The 24708-nt window shown below is 37.6% G+C and overlaps 1 protein-coding gene across 1 annotated transcript in view; it reads left to right on the forward strand.

Moving 5' to 3' along the window:
- The window catches only part of ASPH (aspartate beta-hydroxylase), a 97018-nt gene that overhangs the window by 60639 nt on the left and 11671 nt on the right, over positions 1–24708 (forward strand). Inside the window, exons 17-23 of the mRNA XM_010158735.1 lie at positions 444–532; positions 2617–2703; positions 5739–5889; positions 6606–6742; positions 12139–12237; positions 12887–12976; positions 18223–18360. Coding sequence (XP_010157037.1) covers positions 444–532; positions 2617–2703; positions 5739–5889; positions 6606–6742; positions 12139–12237; positions 12887–12976; positions 18223–18360 — 791 coding nt within the window. The remainder of the gene's footprint in view (positions 1–443; positions 533–2616; positions 2704–5738; positions 5890–6605; positions 6743–12138; positions 12238–12886; positions 12977–18222; positions 18361–24708) is intronic.

Here is a 24708-nt window from a genome sequence, read left to right on the forward strand (position 1 = left end):
TTTTAGTCCCTCCTAGCCTGACTAATTATGATTTCTATTAACTCTCTTAATTGCTTCAGACAAAGAAGTAGACATAGATAGGCACAACTTCAGAAATTACTAACATGTCCTGATAATTATGTTTTTCATAATGCCATACAAATGTGGAAAAATAACAGTTCTCTCTGTTCTTCCATGTCAATTGAACCATGTGGAAAAAAAATCCTTGACTATACAAGATCAAAAACTTGGCTGCAAAGTTATACAGCTTGAATGAGTGAAGATTGCTTTTTCATACAGGAGTTTGTGATTGTAATAAGTAAGAAATAAATTTCTTTTCGGTGTGTGTTGAAAATCATGCATTTAACCAGCACAATACTGGTCGTCAGTTAAAAGATACTCCAAACAATTTCTGTGAAATAAGAAAGAAGTAATGAACTGTGTGCTTTTTAAATCTCTTCTAGCTAAAAAGAAGAAGAAGCCAAAGCTCTTAAACAAGTTTGATAAGACCATTAAAGCTGAACTAGATGCTGCAGAAAAGCTACGCAAAAAAGTAAGTTTTGAATGTTTCACTCAGGGCTGTACACAGTGGACTGAAATAACTAAAATAAAAATTAGAAAAAGAGAGAACTACTGTTAGATTACTTTTTATGAGATTAACTTTTTAAAATTAAACATTCAGTATGCGTTTTTCCTTGAATTTCCTTTGTGCTGGATAGTTTAGCTCAAATATTTTGAAGTCATAAGTGTATGTCTGTTCGTGTGTGTTTGCTCACCTTTAACTTCAGCAGTTTTCTTGATTGTAGGAATTCAACAGTTGAACTGAATGTTTTCAGGATTAATTACATAGAACAGGGTTAGTTCTGTCCTATCACCGTGATCCATTTGAGTACTGAAATCAACTATTATCAGCAAATATTTAAATAAGTGTGTTAATATGGACCTCTCAGTAAGTGTTCATAGTGCTTTGTGAGCATTAGGTGCAGATCTTTGTAGTCGGCTTTGTTTCTGTTGGCATTCTGTGTGCATCTGTGAGAGTCTCAGCACCCGTACAGTTGCTTAGAGCAGGAAACAGATGTTCCTGCTTCTCACCAGTGGCAGCAAGATCTTAACATTAATCAGTCAATTTTGGTAATTCTGAATTTAATAACTTGACTATGAAAAAAAAACTAAAAACCCCAACAATAAACAAAAAAACTCTTCAGTTATCTTCTCTGACAACTTCCCCTTTTATTCTATCTGAGTGCTTGACATACCAATACCTTTGGAGAGATGTCCCTCTTCCAGATCTGAGGTTAAATAGTGAAGCAAGACTATGTTACTGTTAGAAATGAGAGACCTTAAGTCTTTTGGATGTAATTAAATATTGTAAAAACTCTGATATGCCTCACAGACAGGCCTAGCACGTGGAGATCAACTGCAGGTCTTTGTTGTACCCTGGGTTTGAGGAGGCTGAGCAATGACCTACGCTGTTTTCAGTAAAGTACGCTAAAACCCATTTTAGTCACTGCTGGTGTAGGATGGATTCTCGATTCTCAGAAGACTGACTGCAGTTTTAGTTTTACATTGACATCGATGCAGCCTCAGAGTTCCTGTAGGTTTATGATGGGGCTGAAGGGCTACTACATAGCACAAACAAGGCTCCTAGTGAAAAGCCTCAGGTTAATGTGTTATAATACAAAATTAAAAGTGTTTTCATTCTGCTTGTTACTTAAACAACTGGTTGATCAGAGAAAGGCGTAACAGAAACTTTTGATGAGCCTGTAGGGTCAGCTGGCTTACTCTTTTCCTGCCTGTGTCTCTTGGCGAGTTGCAGGCAATCATGCCTGTCTTGTAGGAAGCAGGATAAATTAAGTAACAAATCAGACATTTGTAATACTTGAAGATAGGAAGACAGTTGTGTATAATAGTCCAGTCATGTTTATAAAGCTTTAAGAGTTGGAAGAGGCAGCAAGATCTGATGCCAAATTTTGCTGAGCAGTGCTTAGCTCCTACATAAGTACAGCTGGTTCTTGTCAACTTCCATACTTACTTACTAGTCAGTATCAATCATGAGAATACCATAGATAGGACTTTGTATGCGACAAGGAAGAGACACAGGGCACACGTGAGGTGTCCTGAAAGACGTCATTATGCAAAACATTGAGAGGAAACAGCCATACATTATGGATGAGCCTACAGCACCTTCCCTAGAAAAACCTTAGTTAGGATACTGTTCATCATGTGAGGTATGCAGAGAGGAAATTTCCAAATGTCTATAACTTCCTTTTTGTTCTGTTGTATTATATTCAGTTTGGCTTTTGTTATTAGCAATACAATATTTACATTTTTATATAGACTGGTTATTGTAATCACAACATTTTTTTCTAGTCAACAAAGGGAATGTGAGTAAAACCAACCCAAAGTTATTAATTTTAACCATGTTAAGTAGATAATACTGTTTCATAAATAATGACAATGAATTTCTTTTAAATAAGCAGGCAGTCCCAACAAAAATATGAGAAAACTGTTGATTCAGCCAGCATTTTTTTTTGTTTGACTCTGTTTTTTAATTGAGGAAACTAATGTGTTATTTGGCCATGCATCCTTCAGCATTTTTATTAGGTAGCATTGCTGATAAATATCTCTGCTTTCCAGGGAAAAGTTGAAGAAGCTCTGAGGGCCTTTGAAGCATTAGTGAATCAATATCCACAGAGTCCTCGAGCAAGATACGGGAAAGCACAGGTACTAAAAACAGACATAAATGTTAAAAATGATAAAATAAACCTTTTTTAACAATGGAGTTTTAAACCCCAGTCAGACTTCATTTATAATTTTATGGATCTTTCCTACGGAAAAAAAGAAATATGTGATCTGTCATACTGTATCTGTTTCAGTCCTTATCCACCCCCAATTACTTGGGGAGCTTTTGTCTAACTTTAGTCTAGTGGGAAGTATTGTAAATAACACAAAAATAAGATACATCCTGTAGATACCATGGAATGTGTCAGATGAATGGTAGGAGATAAATCCCAACTAACGTCCCAGTGCAGGAATAACAGGCAGAACTTAACTGTTACATACTGTTTGCTGCAGCAGGTAAATCAACACATCAGCCAGCTCTGGGCTAAATGCTGCTTTTTGCTTAGTGGGAATGGGGAAAGGGATTTGGAGGTTTTTATAAAGGGAGTGTTAAAGGATGACGAACACAAATTCCTAGTCAAGGAGTCTTAATTAGCTTTTTCTTGTGGAGTGAGTTCTCTTCCAGGTGTTCCCTTAAAAAAAAAAAAAAAAAAGGGATTGGAAAATAAGCTCTGCATTCATAATACTTTTGAGATGAGTTGGGATGTCTCAGAAGAGAATAATCCTTGTATTTTCATAAATAGTAGGATAATCCCACTGCACTAGGTGTAATAAAAGACTGCTTGAACTCCTGTTAATCAAAATGAGCGAAGTGAAACCCTCACCATAGAAGGGAATCGTGCTGTTATACAGTTAATGAGGCACTTGGATTGGAGTCATCAGCAGTTTTCACTTGGTTAATAACAGTCATGCTAAAACCAAAGCCATGATTATCCAAAAAACTATCACACAAGCACTTGATACACAGCAGACCAAATACTTCAGTGCTCTATGTGAGGGATAGTCTGCTGAACTATTTGCCTTCTTAACAGTAGGAGACCACTTTGTTCATATATGTGATGGACTTAACTCTGTTAACTTATGCTTGTAATAGTAGATTCTTAAAAAGATAAATATTAAATCTAAGAAAATATGTTTCTTGCCTCCTCATTAGCTCAGTGCTTTTAAGGAGGAGGGCAGATCATTGAGGCCAGCTGTAAAGCTTATTTTCAGTCACAATTCCTCCCAGTGTTACAATTTCTTGCCCCTTTGCAACAATTTGTAGTCACAACCTACTACTTTAATAATGGTTAAAAGGTCCTACAGACCCAGATCTGAAGTCATAATTAGCATAGCCTGTCTGGACATCTATAAAAAAAACCCCAATAACGTCATTTCCTTTTATGTAGGCTCATACAAGTCTCTTTACTGACGACTCGCATTAACATGACCAATAACAGTTTGTATGTCCAGTACATGTAAGTTGAAGCTGTTCGAAGGAATGGGAAGTTCGTGGGCTTCACTGACAGATGGGTTATTGTTAGGATTTACAGTGTAACACCATACTACTTTAAAATGAGTATTTATACCAACACAACACATTCAAATTTGCTCTCTCTCATCACTTAAAGGTAAAACTGCAGAGAAAGGTGAAGGCCAGAAATTTGCTGCAGGAGTGTACTTCTCTGTTTCTATGAACCATGAACCAACATCACATGCTAGTTTTGTAGATTCAGTTTCTAATAAGACATGAGGATTGATTTTTCTGGATCTTTTAATAGCTTTAAAAGGCAATTGTTTTGCAAAAAAAATTTGCAAGGGATTTCACAAATAGAAATGTTTTTCAGAAATTTGAGCAATTCCCAATTTGATTTCTGCTTCTACCCTTAGACCAGATGAAAAAAATCTACAGAACTTGTTATCACCTTTAAGACTGAAAAGAAGAATAGATAGATCCTAAACCTCCTTATATGATTTATAGCATCTATACTGGTGAATTTATGCAGATTCTGTGCTGACAATTTTTGCCTCTTCCTTATGTATCTTTTACTATTCTTTGCCTTACAATTGGCTCAAAAAAACCCGACCATATTTCATAGTGAATGTACATCAGAAAAATAAAGAACTTCAGAAATCAATTTGAAGATATCTCTGAAACCAACTGATCAACTGTTTGACTGAGTAACCATATTGTTTGGTATTTCCCATATTCAGGTACAAAGTAGCAGGGGTGGGGGGAAGTAAAGGACAGAAGTGCAAAAAGATTGCAGATACTAAGTACTTACTACAGCATATTCAGTTAGCACAGTTGAGGCTGTTCCAATTAATGAGTATTTGATACAACAGTGAATTTAGATCAGTAAGAGCTTCTGCAACTGCAGCGCTTGTGATTCACCTACACCTTCCTCTGCTAATTGACTCAAGAAAGAACATAAGCCAATAAAAAATAGATGTATTAGGGAAGAATGCATTGGACACGTGAAAATACATGCATTTTTATAAGCAACTAAAAGCTTTAAAAATTCAGTATTTGAGAGAGAGTCTTATTTTTTTCAGCTGTGGAAACAAATTACTAAAATGCCGTACTACAGGTGAAATCAGTCGTAGCTTCCATTGGCTTCACTGAATTTCAGTAATTTCACAGTAGAGATCTCATATATCCTTTGGTCTGCTCCAGAATGTAACGAACAAATTGAAGTTCTGAAAGAGATGCAGGGTGGATATTCTATCAACATATGCAAGAGTAAAGCCAATTTCTAATTAGTTTTCTAAGAAAGAAAAATCAGAATATATGAAAGAAATGTGGTGTGCATTGCTGCCAGTGTGAGGCTTAGTATACAAATAGTCCGTAGGCAACAATTTACATTTCTTCTGTATTACAGATTGCTTCATTTATTTTCAAAGCAGAAATTATGATTTATACAAAGGTTAACCAAAAATCTGTGTTAGTGTATTTTTTAGGTGCAAATTTTCTCATACATTAAAAGACTTTATAGGAAACAGAAGTTAATAATTCTAATCTGCCTTACCATAAAGCACAACCAGATAAGTTCTCCGTTGTCTAACAGTTGCATAGTTTGTCTTTTAAGAAAACAAAGTTAATTTTAAGACTAATAGATTATTGTGTGTTCTAATAATGGTGTTTTGATTCTTTCTAGTCTGAAGATGACTTAGCTGAGAAAATGAGAAGTAATGAGATGCTGCAAAAAGCCATCAACACCTATGATGAGGTGGTTAGTCTGCCAAATGTCCCTTCTGATCTGATAAAACTGAGCTTGAAACGAGAAGCAGACAGGCAGCAGTTTCTTGGTAAGAAGAGTAAACATCTCCAGAATAAGCTTCCAGTAAACATAGAGAAGAATGGAATTGAACTCAGGGATAACATCCAAAAGTTTAGATCCCAACTCTGTGATGTACAAGAAGTGCTGTTTTGAATATGAGGCACAGTCAACTTTGGAGAAAAGAGTTTTGTCCCCATGGGTTGGATTTTAATATCAATTTGTTTGGATCTTGCTGTTCCTCGGCAAGGCCTCAACTAGGAAGTGAAGGAACATAATTAATTTTTAAGCATGTAAAGCATGATTAATTTTGTAATGGAAATACAGTGGAGGTATTACTTAACACAAGAAATGCATTTAATTACTTAATCAATTAAGACTAAGTTGATTTTGATGTGTTTACCTAGTTTTGTTGAACACTGACATCTATGTTTGAAAGAGCAACCGAAGCTTAAGTAACGTTACCGCTACACTGTGAAGGGTTCTCCACTAGAGGTTACCATAACACTGCACAACAGGCATTTGCAGGGATTTCCTGAAATATTCCTTGTACGGTTGCAATCCCGGCGACAACCAAGCAGCTGAATATACTCCTATCTGCACAAGGTTTCTTTTCAAGTTCCACATCTTGATCTTTAGTGAAAGTGGAACACCTGACTGATTTGTGTTTTCTCAGATGTTATGTAAGCATCTTACTACTGCTACTCATATCTGTAGTTGTAATTAAGTCTTGTTCCATCAAATTAGGTCGCATGAGAGGTTCCCTGATTACTCTACAGAAATTAGTTCAGCTGTTTCCTAGTGATACTTCGTTCAAGAATGACCTTGGTGTTGGATACCTCTTGATAGGAGATAATGGCAATGCCAAGAAAGTATATGAAGAGGTGAGCGACCATTCCAGCCAACTTAAAAAAATATTTTAATTCATGTGTTCATTCTAAAGATTGCCTGCTTTTAACCTTTTTAGTTAAACATCTTGCACGTCTGGTTTTGAAGGGTGAATATAGATATGATTTTCTGTGTAGTTCTTAATTATCTTCTAATTTTACCTCAGATTTCCTGATATTATCATGCTAAATGTTTTTCCTCATAGAGAAATGCAGATGTTTTTCATATGCTTAATAATATTTGGTTTCTTATACCTTCTGATAGCCAGGTTTGGAATATGTTGACAGCATATATAGATGTGATGCGTAGTATAAGAAAAGATATTTTGTCTGCAAGATATGGAAAGCAGAAGTAAGCCTTTTTCTTTACAGGTCCACTGTTTCTAATCATGTAATAAAGTAGTTCAGGACTCAGCATAGCTATTCAACCTTCGGTTTTTTATGACTTTTGTAGGCGGCCTAAATTCTGTTTTTCCTTCATGATGTTTGTAATGTGGACAGTTCATTGGATTTATACTGCTGTTTTATGTATGGTTATCAGGCTGGGAAAAGTTCACTGTCAGGAAGGGCCACTCTGCTCCTGTGATCTGGAAACTCTCTGACAGATGCAGAGCTTGACATCACCGGTAGAGCACAAGCCGTCAGCGCTCGATCGGACATAGTCTTGTTGATGTTGGCACACTCGTTGCAGTGCTTGTTTAGTACAGACACAGTCCAGTAATTGGCTGGTTATGTAGGCTGGGGACGAGTCAGCATGATTAGTGCCACCTCCTGAGAATAAAGGCCCAGTTTTCCGCCCCCTGCATCTGGAAGTCTGAGGGGATTGTCATGTCAGGTGGCATCTCAAAGAGAAGGAGGATGTTCAACCGCATGGTTGGAAGCAGGAGCTGAACCCTGATAATACTGTTGTTTTTTTCTTAGGCTCCTCTGGTAGTCTCAGATGCTGCCAGAATAATGTTTGCTTTGCTACTCTGGCTACTTTGTAGGTCCCTCCATAAAACATTTCTGTTTAATAATTTTTGGCCTACTGTCAACGTTTCTCAGAGGATTGGAAACATCAGCTTTTAAAGTTAGAATGTATTAACAAGAGCTGCTTCTCAAGCTGCAAGGAACTTGAAAAAAACAAAACCATATTCCTTTTCAGCAAGATTTTCCTTTGCCATTTTTCAGTATTTTGCTGCAGACGTTGTAGATGTTAGAATTTCTTAATATCGATAATCACAGGACTTTTTATAAATGGAAAAAGGTAATGAGTTTGCTATGTAATTACTTTGATGCTGAGCTTGATATACTACTTCAGAAGTGTATATTGCTCCGATTAAGAACAGATATGCAAAATAAGAACTGTTCCGCTTTTAATACATTGTTTTCCATGCTTCCATAGACTTTATCCAGTGTAATTACTTTGTTTTGCAGTTCACTAACCACTGAAATAGAACATATCATAGTGATGTTCAGTCCTTGTAAAAGAGCAGCAAATAACTACCTTTCAAAAGGAGTTGGATTTATTATTTTTAAAAATCATGTGGGATTTGTCCATATTCTGCCTATTCCTCAGGCTGAATTGTAACACAGTAATGTAAATTGTTGTTGTTGTTGTTGTAATTCAGGATAAATTTACATGAAGAATTTTAAGAAAGGAAACATAGCCAAAGGAATAGGGAGAAGCTCATGTGTACCTGCTTTTATTCTTGGTTATACTGAAGGCTTCTTACATGTTTTTGGGCAGATTGCTTAGGGGCCATATGGTCTGTTCATCACTCTTTCGCTCAGCTGTTGCGACACATATTTAGAAAGTGATTGTCATATGGTTTGGTGCTCCTACCATGGTGCTCAGGCTCTGTGCATAGTCATTAAAGAGTGGGGCAGACTGAAGGGTGGTTCTGGGGACATCGAGACGACATCTTCCCTTTCCCATGATTTTTGAAAAACCTGGGAAACTTCTGTAATGTGGTTAAATCCTTCATCTCACTACTGTAGGACAAATTAGTTCTTTGATTAAAAAAAACCAAAACATAAGAGGGCACAGACGAAAGCATGAACTCAGTGCTACGCAGTACATGACCCCAGTGTCGAAGTTATGAATCCTGGGTTCTGGTTCCCACTGTAAGGATGTTCATACGTTTTATTCAAGTGTCCTTTAGTGCAGACCGCATGGACACCTATGAAGAGAGAACAGAGCTCAGGATGCATCCTCAAGAGAAAATACCCCTTGTTCCACTAAAGGCTCAGCTTTTTGCTGATTCCCCTCTGGATCCATTCTTTTCTTCACAGTTCTCTAACTTCTTGTGTATGTGGTACTTGTTTCTGCTCCTCAGGCAAGTCCCCAGGTAGTTGAACACTCTTCTGTGCAGGAGAATCTAGGCTCCAAATTTCCCATTTGCTGGGAACCTGCTAGATACTTGGACAAAGGGTACCAGTGTCCTCCCTGCTAGAACATTTTGATGTTAACTCAGTGTTATCAGTTTGTGTTAAGCATAGGCTGAGCACACGTAATGAGCTGGACCCTTCCGAGGCACTGTTCCCTACCTTGGGATTACAGTATATACCACTTCAGGCCAGACTAACTGTATCTGGCATCATCTCCAAGGAATTGAGTAGATGCCCAGGGAATGCTAGTGAATGAAAAGGTTCTGCTTTACATTTAATAGCCAGTTTACTTATTTTCTATTCAATTCTTGTCTCTTTTGTATAACCAGATTTAAAAAATGGGAACCAATCAAAATTGTTTTAAAATTTTCCCCAAATTTGTTGTCTTAGCAGCTGTTAATGTGTTATATTCACATTTTAATTTCAAAAGTCTTAAATGTGATATGTTCCTTCTTTTAGCTAAGTAAGCGAAGTGTATAAATATCGAGCTTCAGATCAAGAGAATTTTGTACGTACTGTACAAAACTCTTGCATGGTGTAGTTTGATACAAAATACACAAATGGAAAATGGCATCCAAGTGGAGAGGCTTTCAGGTTTGCCTAATGCTGAAGTATCTTCTCTTGAATATTACGCTTAGGGACACAGAAACATAACATTAAAAGTAGTCCTAGTAGAATTCAGCACTATTTTTATTTTCAAAGAAAACATAATGTTGAAAGTACTCCTAGTAGAACTTAGGGCTATTTTTGTTTTCAAAGATCTACGTGTTATGATAAATACAGTAAGAGAATTTTATAAGACCAGTTACTCTGCTATTAGCACTCTTTCTGCCTGCCATGCTGAGGCATGTCTGCATGGCTCAGTGCAGCATTATACAGACACGCAGAAGCCAGCTCTGATTGAGCTATCTCAGGTACCGAAAGCATTAACACAGTATTCTGCCCTGGCTAATTAGCCACTGATAGCCCCAGAGGTTAATTTCTATATTCATGATTAATATTTAATGGGCTATGAGCAGTTTAGTAAAACTTATTTCTAAACATAATTAATATTGCATGCAGCAACAGCAACAGAGTAATACAATTTACTTTAAATACTTCCAGTGTAATTTCTGCTGATTGCATCTCTTCGCTTCTCTTTAGGGGCTCTGAATGTAGATCATGCCTTAATGCAACTCGGTGTAGTTTAAATGAACTGTAATACAGAAAATTCTATTCTGTCTTAATTAATCAGATAGCTTTATCCTATAGTTAAAGGAACTGTAACAAAATTATCTGGCTAATAAATATTTCTGTCAGTCATTTTATTTCACCCTGCAGGTACAGCTTCTTGGATCAAAATGGTTATATGCAGAATGCTGTAGTCAAAAGGCATGAGATGCATAAGGTGGTAGCGTATTCTTATTCTAGGAATTGAGCTTATCCTTACTAAGAATTACCAGGTTCACTTTTTGCTAATAATGCGTCATACTATGGACTTCAGAGAGATTCTCAAATTGATTGCTCCTTCAGAGTATCTCTTTTCTTCAAGAAGTAGTGAAATGCTGCTACTTTTAACTTGTAACGTTTTATACCCACACTGCACTGATTTTGGTTTTGCTTGGATGTTGTTTGTATGTAATAAGGTAATAATTATTACCTTACGTAATAATGCATAGAAATAGGCCCAGAGGACTTGTTGTGGTTTTGCTTGTAATTATTTTGATTGAAAAATTATGTTAGACAGTGACTAGAAAAGGCAGAGGGAAATGGCCATTATGCAGACATTTTATCCGTGGCATAAGTTTAGTATCTTCAAAAATGGATTTAGGCAAGAGAAATTGCTCATCTGTCCATTGTTTTGTATTTAGCGGTCGTGCTAGATATTCAGAAGGTATCAGGCTCTGTAATTCCACTGGCTGCCAGGCTCTTGTGATGATCCTCGCAGACAGAGGATCTCTCCTGATAAGACTTTCCACCCCTGTTTTAAGGAGAGAAGAGGCAACAGATTAACTTGACCATGTCACTGATACCACATAGAGCTACAATTGATATTGAATGTGTACATCCTAGAAACATGGAGGTGTAAAAGTAGGTGAAGACATTTTCTAATTTTCCCCTTGGCTGAGGCAGACCATATGCATTTAAATTTTCTCAGCAATATTGGGGGTATATGTTTCAGAACTCAGGCCAGTCAGCTTCACCTGGAGTACTGCATCCAGCTGTGGAACCCACATCAGAAGGATATAGACTGGTTGGAGCGAGTCCAGAGGAGGCCACGAAGATGCTCAGAGGGCTGGAGCACCTCTGCTATGGGGACAGGCTGAGAGAGTTGGGCTTGTTCAGCCTGGAGAAGAGAAGGCTCCGGGGAGACCTTATAGCACCTTCCAGTACCTGAATGGGCTACAAGGAAGCTGGGAGGGACTTTTTACAAGGGTCTGTAGTGACAGGACAAGGGATAATGGGCATAAATTAAAAGCGGGGAGGTTTAGATTAGATATCAGTGTAAACTTGCATCTTTCTCAATTGTACTCGCTGTGATTTGCAGCAGGAACCTTTCCCTTACCAAGACTAGTTTGCTTCTCATATAAAACTGTCTAACTTTAAACTGCTTCAGGTATATTTCTACACTACCGTTCTTGTGACCATGCTGCAAACTTGTTCAAAAGCAGCTGCTTTCGTTCAGATGAGTCAAACCTGGGATATGTAATTTAAGTGTTAATGATTGATGTTACTTCTGTAATGTAGCACACTGTAACACAAGAGAGGGTGGAGATAGATGAACAACAAGAGCAGCAAAAGAATGCAATTCAGAGATTTCAGTTGGAATAATTTTACTTCTGAGACTTTAAAGTTTGACTTGTAATAGATTTTTCTGGAGAAGCACAAAAGTGAATGGGGAAAAGAAAGTACAGCCAAGCCAAGGATTTATCTGAGAGTCAGTGGTGGAAGAAAGCATCATTGCATCAATAAATAGTACTGCACAGGTTTGTTAATTTGCATATATCCACACATGAGTATTTAATTCATTTGCTCTCAAACAGGTTCTAAGCCTGGCTCCAAATGATGGCTTTGCCAAAGTACATTATGGCTTCATCCTGAAGGCAGAAAACAAGATAGCAGAGAGCATACCCTATCTAAAGGTATTTTTCTTTTCTCACCTACAGTAAATATTTTACGTGTAAAAAATAAAATTGGAATGTATAAAACATGTCAAGGTAGAAGTGTAATAATCACAAATCACGGTTTAAGCTACATGTTGGAGTTGTATTGCTATATCACTGCCTATGAACTGGAACAAGCTTATACGTTAAGACTCATCAATTCTTAAACATCAAGTATTTGTGTTAGTGTTTAACCCCAAGTACACAGCTGTGAGTATCAATTTTTTTGTTTGGCAGTATGCTGCAAACTTAAGGCTCTTGAAAACTGTAGAGAGGACTTGCATATAATTTTGAGTGTTTGGGAAGAAACACCACAAAACGAAACCATAATGCTCATATATATGTGTATAGTGTCAGGGGCAAGTGTCCATCTCTGAATATACCTCTGTCTCGGAGGGGCTGAGGGGAGAGGCCATGACATTTGGAAAACTGGTAACATCTCTCAATGTCTTTTTACTGAAGTGTTGTATTCATTCAACCTAAGTTCCGGGTTACCATGGTGGTTATATCTTTAGCTAATTTCATATCCTGTCTCTTGCGTAGAATTGGCAGCCTATTTACAGCAAGCAAATGAAATCTTTTAGAAGTCCTACTGAAGTTTCTTTCATACTTTTTTTTTTTTTTTCAGGAGGGACTAGAGTCTGGTGACCCTGGCACAAATGACGGGCGCTTTTATTTTCACCTGGGTGATGCCTTGCAGAGAATGGGAGATAAAGAGGTATGCATTTAACATGTTCTTGCTTTAAATTCTAAACCTCTGATGGAGTGCAGAATCCAGAAAAGCTTTTAAGCACGTGCTCAATGTTGAAAACATGAATATTCCTAACAATCCAACGTATGTGTGTAGAGGTCAAGATGAGCAACAACAGAAAATCTGCCACTGGTGTGACTCTTAGCATCCCTTGCTTTAGAATTAACCTAATCTTTTGAAGTTTTCATTGGGCAGTTTGAACCGAGGGACCAAACATTTTTCAAAAGTTCAACGAAGGTGTTTTTTGGAATCTGTTTTCTGCTTCTACCACTTACAACAAAGATTTTAACCAGTGTTAAAAAAACCCCAACGATTACATGTATATCACTGTATAGAAGTTCTCTCATAGCTCTAACTGTTTTTTAAACTTCCCTTCTTTTCCAAAATGACCTTGAGCACTGATGAGTATGTGATTAAAGAAGACATGAAAGAATGGAATATGTAGGCTGAGTGGTATTTTTTCATTAATTTAAGCAGCAAACAGATCAGAAAAGCAGAGATTTGTGCATCAAATCTGTTGCACACCCAAAAGCAAACATATGAGACTTAAAACCATGAGTTTCCAGTCTGTTATTTAAAACCAAATTTAATGTAAAAGCCAAATTTAAATATGTGAATTAGCGTTATTGCCCTTGTAGGGGACCAAAGGGCTTTTGTTGAAGACTGTTATTAGTAATGAACTTCATTATGGGCATGAATTTAAAAACAATCAAAAAAAGCAAACAAAAACCCCTACACAGGTTCATGGAAGGGAAATGTGAAAAGAATGAGAATAAAAAAACCTTTTAATCGGTTATCTAGTAATGTCTGTATTGGGTTTACATGGCAAGGTTTTAATAGCGAGAGAGGCTACAGGGGTGGCTTCTGTGAGAAGCTGCCAGAAGCTTCCCCTCTGTCTGACAGAGCCAATGCCAGCCAGCTCCAGGATGGACCCACTGCTGGCCAAGACCGAGCCCACCAGCAACAGTGGTAGCGCTGCTGGGAGAACATTTCCTTTAAGAAGGAAAAAAATGTACACTGCACAACTGCAGCCAGATAGAGGAGTGGGAATATGAGAGAGAGAACTCTGCAGACCCCAAGGTCAGTGGAGAAGGAGGGGGAGGAGGTGCTCCAAGCACCAGAGCAGAGATTCCCTGGCAGCCCATGGTGCAGCCCATGGTGAGGCCGGCTGTGCCCTGCAGCCATGGAGGGTCACGGGGGAGCAGAGACCCACCTGCAGCCTGGGGAGGCTGTGACCCTGTGGGAAGCCCATGCTGGAGCAGAGGCAGAGTGTGAGGAGTCCTCCCCCCAAGGAAGAAGGATTGGCAGAGACAAGGTGTGATGGACTGACCACAACCCCCTTCCCTGTCCCTCTGTGCTGCTGGTGGGGAGGAGGCAGAGAAAGCAGGAGCAAAACTGAGCCCAGGAAGAAGGGAGGGGTGGGAGGAAGGGGTTTTAAGATACGGTTTTATTTCTCATTACCCTTCTCTGATTTGATTGGCAATAAATAAAATTAATTTTCCTCAAGTTGAATCTGTTTTGCCTATGACAGCAACTGGTGAATGATCTCTCCCTGTCCTTATCTCGACCCATGAGCCTTTCCTTACGTTTTTCTCTCCCTTGCCCAGCTGAGGAGGGGAGTGATAGAGCAGCATTGGTGGGCACCTGGCCTCCACGCAGGGTCAACCCACCTCAGTCTGAAATATTGATACCTACAATACTGTAAAGAATGCTGGCATCTTGAGTATCTTTGGCCGTCGATCAGCAGTTCTCCAGTACAAACTATAGACAGGTGAACTATAATGAAGTCTGTTAGTGATCTTTCTTAAGCCTAGTTCATCAGGTTATTTTTCTTTTTTTTTATACACTGAAATTTAGTAATGTCTGTATTTTTAAAGTAGACTGACTTCTCTGATGAAAGTACAGTAAAATATTCTTCCAATTAAGTTTTTTGAATTTAAAAGTTCATTTACAAGTGGGAATTAAGTTGGCCTCGTTCTGTATGTAAGCATGCATGCGCGTGCACACACACACACAGAATGTCTGCTTGCATGAGTCCTGTCTCTGTCTGATTCTGTCTGTCCTTCTCTCAAGAGAAAACCAAAAAAGAAATCCCTGTATGCTTCCGTGGGATATGCTGGGTTGAATGATTGACCCTAGAACATCCCATTACAATGTTTGACTAAAGATACCACACAGATATAATTAATATATATCATTCCAGTCCCTAGGATAATTATGTATTAATGTTTATGGAGTTAATGGTCAAATCCACTGCAGAAAAAAATTTAATCAATGACAAATGAACTTCTTGGCATAGAGGAGACTTATAAATTTATTAGTGGGAAGTCCACTGTTACTGTTAAGCTAAATTTTTCTCGCTCCCCTTGCTAGGCTTGCTGAAATCTAAGATTTAATCAAGGAAACAGATCAATATTTAAGGAATATGTGAAATTGCTACCACTGAAGGTTTGTTGAAAGTAGATATTCATCTATTAGAGCTAAATTAGGAATTATGAATGTGGTCTTGGTAAGTGTTACGGCAACAGAGTTGAGTATGCCCTTTCCAACTATAATTTGATAAAATGCCAAATTGACTTAAAAAAAGATAGACTAGATTTGTGGAAGATACTACAGAACCAAGTGCTGTTCACACATAATGTATAAACTTGAGTGTATAAACAATTACTTTTCTGGAAAATAAGCAATACTGTTGTGGATGTCCTGAATAGTGTACAGTGGTCATTATTTAGTGTTTCCACTGCCAAGATCTGTATGCGAAAAGAAAGGTTTCTCATGGAAACATGGGACTGGAAAGCATGAGCGAGGCAACCTAACCCTACTCAGTGCTATCAAAGGCAACCTTATAGTACAATTCTTGTAATAGATAAAGATCAGCAGTATTATACATCGTGATTATAGCTGATGGATCTTAAAGAGCAGCAACATTCATACTCATCAGTCAGTGGCTGAAACAAGTAATTCATCTCCCTTATCATTTAGGCTAACTCCAGACATTGCAAATGGGTGCAGGCAGTCAGCATGAAGAACCTATTGATATCCCACTGCTATTACAACTTGCATTTTGAGGAGCATACGTTATAAATCAAAATGCTTTCATTTCAGAAACTTAACCAAGATAACATCAACATTTAAAGATATACTGTGTATTGCCCAAAGGTAATGCCTTTTTTTTTGGACCCATTTTACAAAAACCTCTTCAGGGAAAAAAGATGAAAACACATATGTCTGCTCTTAGTCTGTTCATCCACACTGTTTTTGAGTACTTTAGATAAGTACTGTAAGGTAACATTCTATTGTGGCCTTTCCTCCATACTTCAAGAAAGTTATAAAAATCGGAGTACCACATTTTTTAAAAGCTTGAAGAAAAGTTAGACTCTCAAAAAATAATCTATGGTTACAATGAACAGACTTATGTAAAAATCTGCAAAAAAAAAAAAACCCTACCCTAAGTGATTTCTTACCTTATATCTGAAATAAAAGATCTCTGAGATGACACCTGGAAATTTTTAGAATTAATCCATTACATGAAGAATTTCCAATAGCTTTTTGTCTTAGTAAATCACACACTGTTCTCATGGCTGATTTGTATACAAAAAGAGTTTTGTTTTTTCCTTCTAGTTTACTGGCTTCAAAGTAAACAAATAAGAAGCTGACATGAATTGGTCTCCTAGTGTTTATTTGATTGTATGTTTTGCTTCCCATTAGACTCCATACATAACACGATTCTTCTTTAGCTTCAGAACTAGTACTGTGAGTTTTATCTCAGTGAGTCTTTGGTTTAGCCTTCATGTCAAACGTTGGCACACTAATGGACAACTGCCATATGCTCATGAGTTAAAATAGGAGAAGTTACTTTCTTTGAGAAACAAATAACAATTTAAGTAGTTACTCGTGCAGGGAAGTTACCATACCAGCATGGTACTGAGGACACTGTCTTGTCCAGATTTTCTGTACTTCTGCTGGAAAGAAAAGTGGTGGGTTTGGGGTTTTGTTTTTGGTTTTGGAGAGCTTGGTGGTAGGAGGTGGGTACAGCCAGGGAAGGTGGCCAGTGGTAATGTGTGGGAGGAGTATTATTAACTGGAAGCACAAGGGTGAAATCATAGGTTAGTTTATGTAGTAAGAGAAGAATAAATATCAGGTTGGATGAAGGTATGTGAGAACATGGTCCAAGTTTGGGTTAGTGGTTCTTAGATGGAGGCTAACTGGATAGGTTGCAGTCTTGGGTGAGAGTGAATTTCAAGCATTGTAGCTAGGGAGGGACTCTGTGCATGACTCCGGATAAAGAGGATTTTGGATAGTTTCTGATCAAGGCAGGGATTGCTGCCTGCCTTAGTCCCTCTGCTCCGGACTTCTTATCCTCATATCTTCCTACTTACCTGTCCTGTCATATCCCCTTTTTTTCTGTTGTCTAAAATATTGCAGCTATAGCAGTAATGCTGGACAGGAAGGAGGCAGGTATGTGTAACCTCTGTATATGGTTCATCACAGTGCTACTCATGCTGGATCCTTTCTTTCCAAACTTCCCATTTTCTTCCTTTGCAGGACCTCATTTTGCTGCTATACGGTGGTAAAACAAGTTGTGGAAAGGGAGAGTTAGACAAAGGCCTGGTATTAGTCTCAGAACATTTCTACTATGTGACTCTGAAATAAAGGGGAGGGACCAGAAAAATGGGTAGTATCAGCTCAGTTCTGGTGTGGCAACAAATATTTGAAAAAAGTGAAGTGCATATATGTATTTAGATGATTATGTAACAATTTAGCTCCTCAGAATCAGCGCTGTTTTCATTCTCACAGAATCTCCACCAGCAGCAGAAGGCAGTCATCTTTAATTCATAGGTAGATAATCAAAACATAGAGAAAACAAGTTTGACCAAGATGACAAACAATTGCATCTCCCAGGTCCACGGACAGTGCCTAGATTGATGACCCATATTTGGTGTGAATGGTTGTGAGATTATCCTACTCGGCTAATGTTGCATTGGATGGCGTTGGCAGACCTATCTATTATGGGATTGTTAGATAGGGCGTTTTGGGTCTGTTTGATTTTTATTTTTTATTTTCCTTAAAGCATTTGTTACTATGTTACATGAGAAGGATAATCCCAGCATCCAAAGAGACAGTCTGTTACCTTACCAAAAAATCATGTTACTTTTTTTCCCGTGGGAGCTTGAGTGACATGAATTTGGTTATTAACAACTGCAATCTTCTAGGCATATAAGTGGTATGAACTGGGATACCAAAGAGGTCACTTTGCATCAGTTTGGCAGCGCTCACTCTACAATGTCAAGGGACTGAAAGCTCAGCCTTGGTGGACAGCAAAGGAAACTGGTTATACAGAACTGGTGAAGGTAAGGCAGTTTGTTTCTCTATACTTTGGTTTTGGTGTTTTAAGTAACAACTAGAAGATACTAAGTAGGGAAAATGCAGAGACCTTCTGTAAGGTCTGATTCTCACTGCCTGCGAGTATCAGGCACCTACCTCAGACTGAGCACAAGATTTAACTAAGATACTATAAAATGAGCTCAAGCATTTTCAAAATTGAGAATGGGGACAGGATAGCTGAAGTGATAATAAATACAAAATTTGCCTGGTAGACAACTGTAATGTCTCAAGTGCAAAATGACAGCAAGCGCTGGTAATGTCTGGGACACACATTGTGAATTCTCAATTAGTCAGGAAAGGCTGTGTCCTTCATCCTTTGTGTGATATCTGGTGACTTTTGGACACTTTTAATTGCATAAAGGAAACAAGTGTAAACTTCCAGTGATGGATTTAGTAAAAGGTAACAACACAGAATTTAAGGTCTTTAAAGGTTTTTTAAATTAATTTAATGTAAGACAAGTAGTTTGGTTATTATGCATAATAATAGTTTGTTTCCAAAATAGCATATTTGTTATTATTTTTTAAATTTTAATAAGAATTTTTTAAAAAGGCGGGGGGAAGAACCTTTGTTTTTTCTGTATGTTTTAATTACTGGTATGTGGTTTAGCAAAATTATTCTGCACAAATAATTTAAAAACATAAAGGTTTATTTGCAAGAGACTTCAGAGTGGTTGTTTCATTATACTTAGCTACATAATATGTGGAAAAACCTACTGTGAAAGGATGATTTTATTTAAAAAAAAAAAGAAATTAAAAAAGGAAGATTACTCCTTGTTATGCTTTTGATGGCAGTATAAATAAGGCTAAGAAATTTAAATTAAAGTGTGATTCTCCAGCGTAATCTCAGTTACACAAAAAAAAGCAATTAGCTCTATGAACTAGCATTTGGGAAGATTTGAAAAGTGCATGTATTGAACTCATTCTTGAGGAACGTGTAGGAATATATACTTCCTGCCAAAAACAAGATGGACAAACTAGGAACTTCTTATCATACTTTTGCCAAACAAAAAAGAAAGGTATAAAACATCAATGAAATAATATATATTCTCTCTGCAGTGGTGCTTTAAAGTCTCTTGCATGTAAACCATTCAAATTCTTAAGTCACAGAAAGTAATGGACCCTTCAGCCTTGATGTGAGAGACAAGTCAGCATTGAAGGGTGAAAGAATTCCTGCTATAAAATGGCCAGGGCTCCATCTAGAAAAGATTTTTTTTCAGATGGATTAGACCATGTATGGAGGTCTTGGTTTGGATCAGCATCCTGCATGGCTCCTAGAAAAGCCATTCAGAACACCAAAAAGGATAGAAATTCACCCCTGATTTCCGCAGCACAACTGCCTCTCTGAAAATCCACTCCTACCTCTTCAATCCTACCATTTTGTGGTATATGTCTTAACTGTTCTATTAGCATTAAATTTTGGCTGCTAATTTAGTTGTGTAGGTATCATAATTTGGGGGTGGTAAAATCTTCATTCTTCAATATAATGTTCACAGTTGAAAGTATAGATCCAAAATGGAAGTTAAATGCATCAGGAAAAATATTTTTATAGTTGTGTTTCTCCCATTACTCAGGAAAGCACTTGAAGTTTTGAAATAAAGCAGACTTTATTTTAATGATGTAGGTTGCGGCAAGCAAAATTTGAAGTGATATTCTCCAGTAAGTGGGAAAAAAATTATTTAAGACTTTGGCTTTATTCATTCCTGAAATATTCCAACTTCTGTACATTTCAGTTAAAAATATTATTTCCCCTTTCCACAGAGCAAAAACCAATCAGCAATTATTTCTTACTGCTTCATCTTGTAATGTTCCTCTTAACATCTTTGTGGGATGTAAGAGGAAATGTTTTTCATGGAAAACTGCTGTGTGAAGGGTAAAGCACTGGAGGCCCTGACCCTCTCTCCCTGTGTTTCACCACTTGTTAAATGTCAACAAGCTATTTTCAATGTCTTGGTAGCTTACCAGTGCTAACAGAGGACTTACCTGTGGCTAACTGAGACTAAAGCCAGGCTGGCAGCTGGTTTTAGTTCATTCTACTAACCAGCCCAGCTGTGGTCAGTAGCATCTTGTAGCACAAACCTGGCTTGGTTTTGTTATAAAGCGCCATGTGGTTTCTTGGGACTGGAGATGGAGATACAAATTTTGACAGTGACTTTTCCACAGAAAACCTGAAAAAAAGAATTTGGGGTTTTTTTTGGGTTTTGGGGGGTTTTTTGTTTGGTTTTTTTTTGTGTGGTGGCTTTTTGTTTGGTTGGTTTGTGGGTTGTTTTGGGTTGGGTTTTTTTTTTGTATATCCAGTTTAATAAATTCCTTCTAAGGGGTGATCAGCTCATCTAACTGTAGCCGTAAAGACACAAAGCATATTGTCTATGCTAGCAGCCTAGTTTACAGGTCAAAAAAAGAGATATCTCCAGAGGATAATTAATCTGTACTATGTTAAATAACTAGCTAAGGATGGCATGTCTCCCTTTCTGGTGTCAACTTTCCTAGTGCTTTACTAAAAAAAGAATCCTAGACAACCAATTTAGGCCTGATGTTTAACTGCCTGATGAGTAAGATTAAAGATGATCTCATACTTGTACTTCACTATTAACTACTTGCCTGGATGTCTTAAGGAAGATGGTTTTTTTCATTTCTTAAACCCAAACTTCAGATATGTAAATAAGACTTACCAGGACATGTATTATGGTGGTAAATCCTGGTTAGTGTTACTTTGCCAAAGGGAAGTGGATCTTTGCATTTCTTTAGATGCTGCCCATTAATCTTTTAAGGTTTTTGTAGTTTCTGTGAAATAATGGGAAGGGGCATGTGATTGCTCAAGGAGCAGAAAACGGAAGGCTTTAAATTGGGAAGAGTGTGTCAATTGATTTGTGTTTCTGTTTCTACAGCATTTCAGGCCTTTGGATGTGGAAATTCAAGAAACTATTTCTTGTTTGAGTTTAGCTAAAAGGAAACCTTACTTTTATCTTTGAAAACTTCTCCTCCTCCCTTGGAGCAATTGGCTTTCCACAGATGTTCTTACTGAGTAATTGCATCATTCTTTGGGAGCTTTTGTAGAACCTCAGTATAGTATTAGTTTTCTATTCTGGTGCTCATTTAAAAAATAATAAGAGGTACAATCCTGTTGGATCCTAGAGACTTTTCACCAGACTGAAACTAATATATAGGCAGTGACCTAGGTAACTTTGTCCTTTCTTCATGTTGTGTCCATTGACTTTTTAGAAAGGACCCAGAGGATAGCTGATTGATTAAAGTAGATCTTGTATTGTCAGTTTTCTCTGATGGCTTAGATGATATTAATTAAAAGTTTAAAGTGCACCAAGAAAAGCGCAGAAAGAGAATGTAAATGCTGGCAACAGCACATATCCATAACATTTTCTGTAGAGTGATAGCTTAATGGTTTAGCTAGACATTCCTATTCAATGGAGAAATTACATTGAACTACACATTTAAAGTGTGGCTGGATGTTTTAAGGGGAGCCTTGTGTTGGAAAGAGCAGAGATGACGCATACGTGTGTTGATGTTCAGGCACTGTGAGTGACCAAACGGGTGCAAGGAATCTATTTTGAAAGGGTTAAAATACTGCCCCTTACTTGGAGTTCATCAGTGTTTCTGAGCGGAGACACAGTAACTGTTTGTGAATACTCTCCTCCGCTGTTTCAGTACCAAAGTGAAATAGATTGAAGTTTTCACCCAGTTTTTATTTTATGGTCCAATGGATTAAAGTGGATGTGTGGTCAGTAGCTGTGCCTGCATGAGGGGTAGTAAGCTCTTAATCTGCCTGTGTCATTTATGACCTTGCATTTGAAAGGGTTTGGCAGCACAGAGTAAGGATTCTTTTAATATAATAGTCGCACATAAAAATAAACCAATATTAAGAAATCCCTATTTAAATATAGTAACATCTTTTCCAATAAAATCTGTATTATTGCCAGATGTAAAGCAACTGTAAACTTGCGTTATTGTTAGGAACTGTATTTTAAAAGCCATATGGAAGTTTATGGGAATCAGCTGCTAGGAAACAAGTACATATGCTCCCAATGCTGTTTGCCACCTGATTCTTCACTTGAAATCAGGATATTGCATCAAATATAATATGAATTTGTTTTTTTAACCTGAGGCTTCAATCCCTGCATATTATGGAGCATAAGCATATTTAACTTTTTTCTGTAGATACCAGGTCTTGAATCAAGAGCATTAAGTCCAAGTCCTGGACCTAGTCTTGTTTTAATGGTGTTATGTGATCTCACCATTCAGGGTATGCTTAAGAGGGTGTAAAATCAGGGAGATCAAGGCTGAGCTGTGTTTGAACTCCTGTAACTGCCCGCTTCCTTTCTACCTAGGTGTTGCCTATTACTCATAGTAAAGCACTGGCAGTGTCTTTTATAGGTGGGCTCCAGGTTTTCAGGAGTACAGAGTTGCTATTGATTCCAGTGCAAGTTATGTTTGAAACCATGGAGAAGCTAGTTCAAAATCAATGATATGTATTCAAATCACTTCATAACCAACATGTGAGGAATGGAGTTTTAAAAGGCAAGGACAAATCCACCTTTGGAGGTTAACTTTCAGCCTGTGACACTTGTGAAGGATTAGAGGTGACAAAGCAGCTGTGTCCTGCAACTCATTGGACCACCAGTGCTCTTAATGTATCATCTGGTCTGCGTGGGTGAATGCTCCCTCTTTCCTTTTTTCAGACGAGGGGATAGGAGGAGTTTGAGGAAAACAGAATCATTTGTAATATCTTTTAAAGTTTTCCAGTTTTGATGATCTGTATCACTTTAATTGGAGGCCTGTGCAAATGTAAGTTATTCTTTCCTTTATCTTCTCCAGCCAGTGCAAAATGGGGTACTCAAGCTGGTATTTCCTTTTGTAGATACAGTAGTGCTGAATCAGTACCAGCATTGTTCCCATATTCGTCTCTATCAGATGGAAATTTTCAGCCTTGTTTTGTAACCTGCATTTTGGAAAAGTCAGTTTTCCAAAGATATTAGAAGAAACATGTCTACATAGTGTTAACTGTTAAATGAGTGTTATGGAAACCTGTCAGTGGGAGAGAATAAGGTGAATGCACCAGGAAAAATTTTAAGTGTTCTTCCCCCTTACTGATGGATGAGAGAGAAAACAATTTGCTAGGAAGAAGAATAGAGTGTTCTAATAACAGAAGAGCACTCCTCATTTTCATAGATCTTAGCCTACCTGAAAATGTTCTACTGGGAGAAAGTTGCTGTGTTATAGAAAGCATGTTCTAGCCGTGGCTTGCTGAGCCTTTTGTGATATTTCAATGCACAACCTATTTTGTGTGATCAGCTTCTCTTTTAATTGAAAAAAACTCAAGTGGAAAGTTCAACTGTTTAATTAAAATGGGGAAGGCTAATAACCATATGGAGTTTTAAGGATAAAGACGACCAGTTATATCACCTAGTCTTGGACTTTTGAGTTTTACTCAGCTTTAGACATTATATAAAGAGATAGTCTGAGAACACACCTTAACCTATTTTCAGTATGAAATTGATTTAAAATGTCTTAGAAAAAGGCTTTGTTCAAGAGCACAAAGGAAAAATGAAAACTGTTCACCCAAAATAAGGTTTATTGAGTAAAGTAAGCAGCTGGGAAATGGAAGTCACTTTTATCCAGGTCCATTGTTGCGTTGTGGGCTTTTCATTTATATTGCTATAACATTAAAATGACTTATTATTGGTGGAATAAAAGACTTTCTAATCTAACTGATTTTTACAAATATAATGTCCTAAGGCAGCAGAGAACAGAATTTTTAATTCTACAGTCTTGTGGTTTTGCTATGTATGAAGTACAAGGCAGCTTACACATTTTTAATGGTTGTGTCCTTAAATCATCACCTGGGATTTCAAGTTCTATTTGATCTTTTTCAAAAGCATCAGCATGTGCAAGTGAATCTTTGCAAACCTTTTTGAAGGTTTAAATCATATCTGTCAAGTGGCCTGTTTACATTTGTCTTCTTTGAACTGTTGATGTTCTGCCAGTGCCTCGAGTTCCAGGTTATGTGAGTGGTTTTCTAGTCGCAGGAGTGCTTCCAGGTAACATGTGCTGTCTTTACGAAGATCAATACTCCTCTTAGCTTGCAATACAAAATGATCTGTTACAGAACCCTTAAGCTAATCAAAAAGCAAGTCAAAGAGAGGCCTAGTCTGCAAAAAGGCTGGGGATTATTGAAATTTTATGATCCCAATGTAATTAAATCTGAAGAATACTGTGAAAGTTGTTTTTCCTGCCTTAACATGTCAGAGGGGAATTGAATGTAAAGAAACTTGATAATGATGATGAACACTTTTTTTAGTGCT

This window comes from Eurypyga helias, unplaced genomic scaffold (assembly GCF_000690775.1).
Source record: "Eurypyga helias isolate BGI_N326 unplaced genomic scaffold, ASM69077v1 scaffold689, whole genome shotgun sequence".
In the NCBI taxonomy this organism is placed as follows: domain Eukaryota; kingdom Metazoa; phylum Chordata; class Aves; order Eurypygiformes; family Eurypygidae; genus Eurypyga; species Eurypyga helias.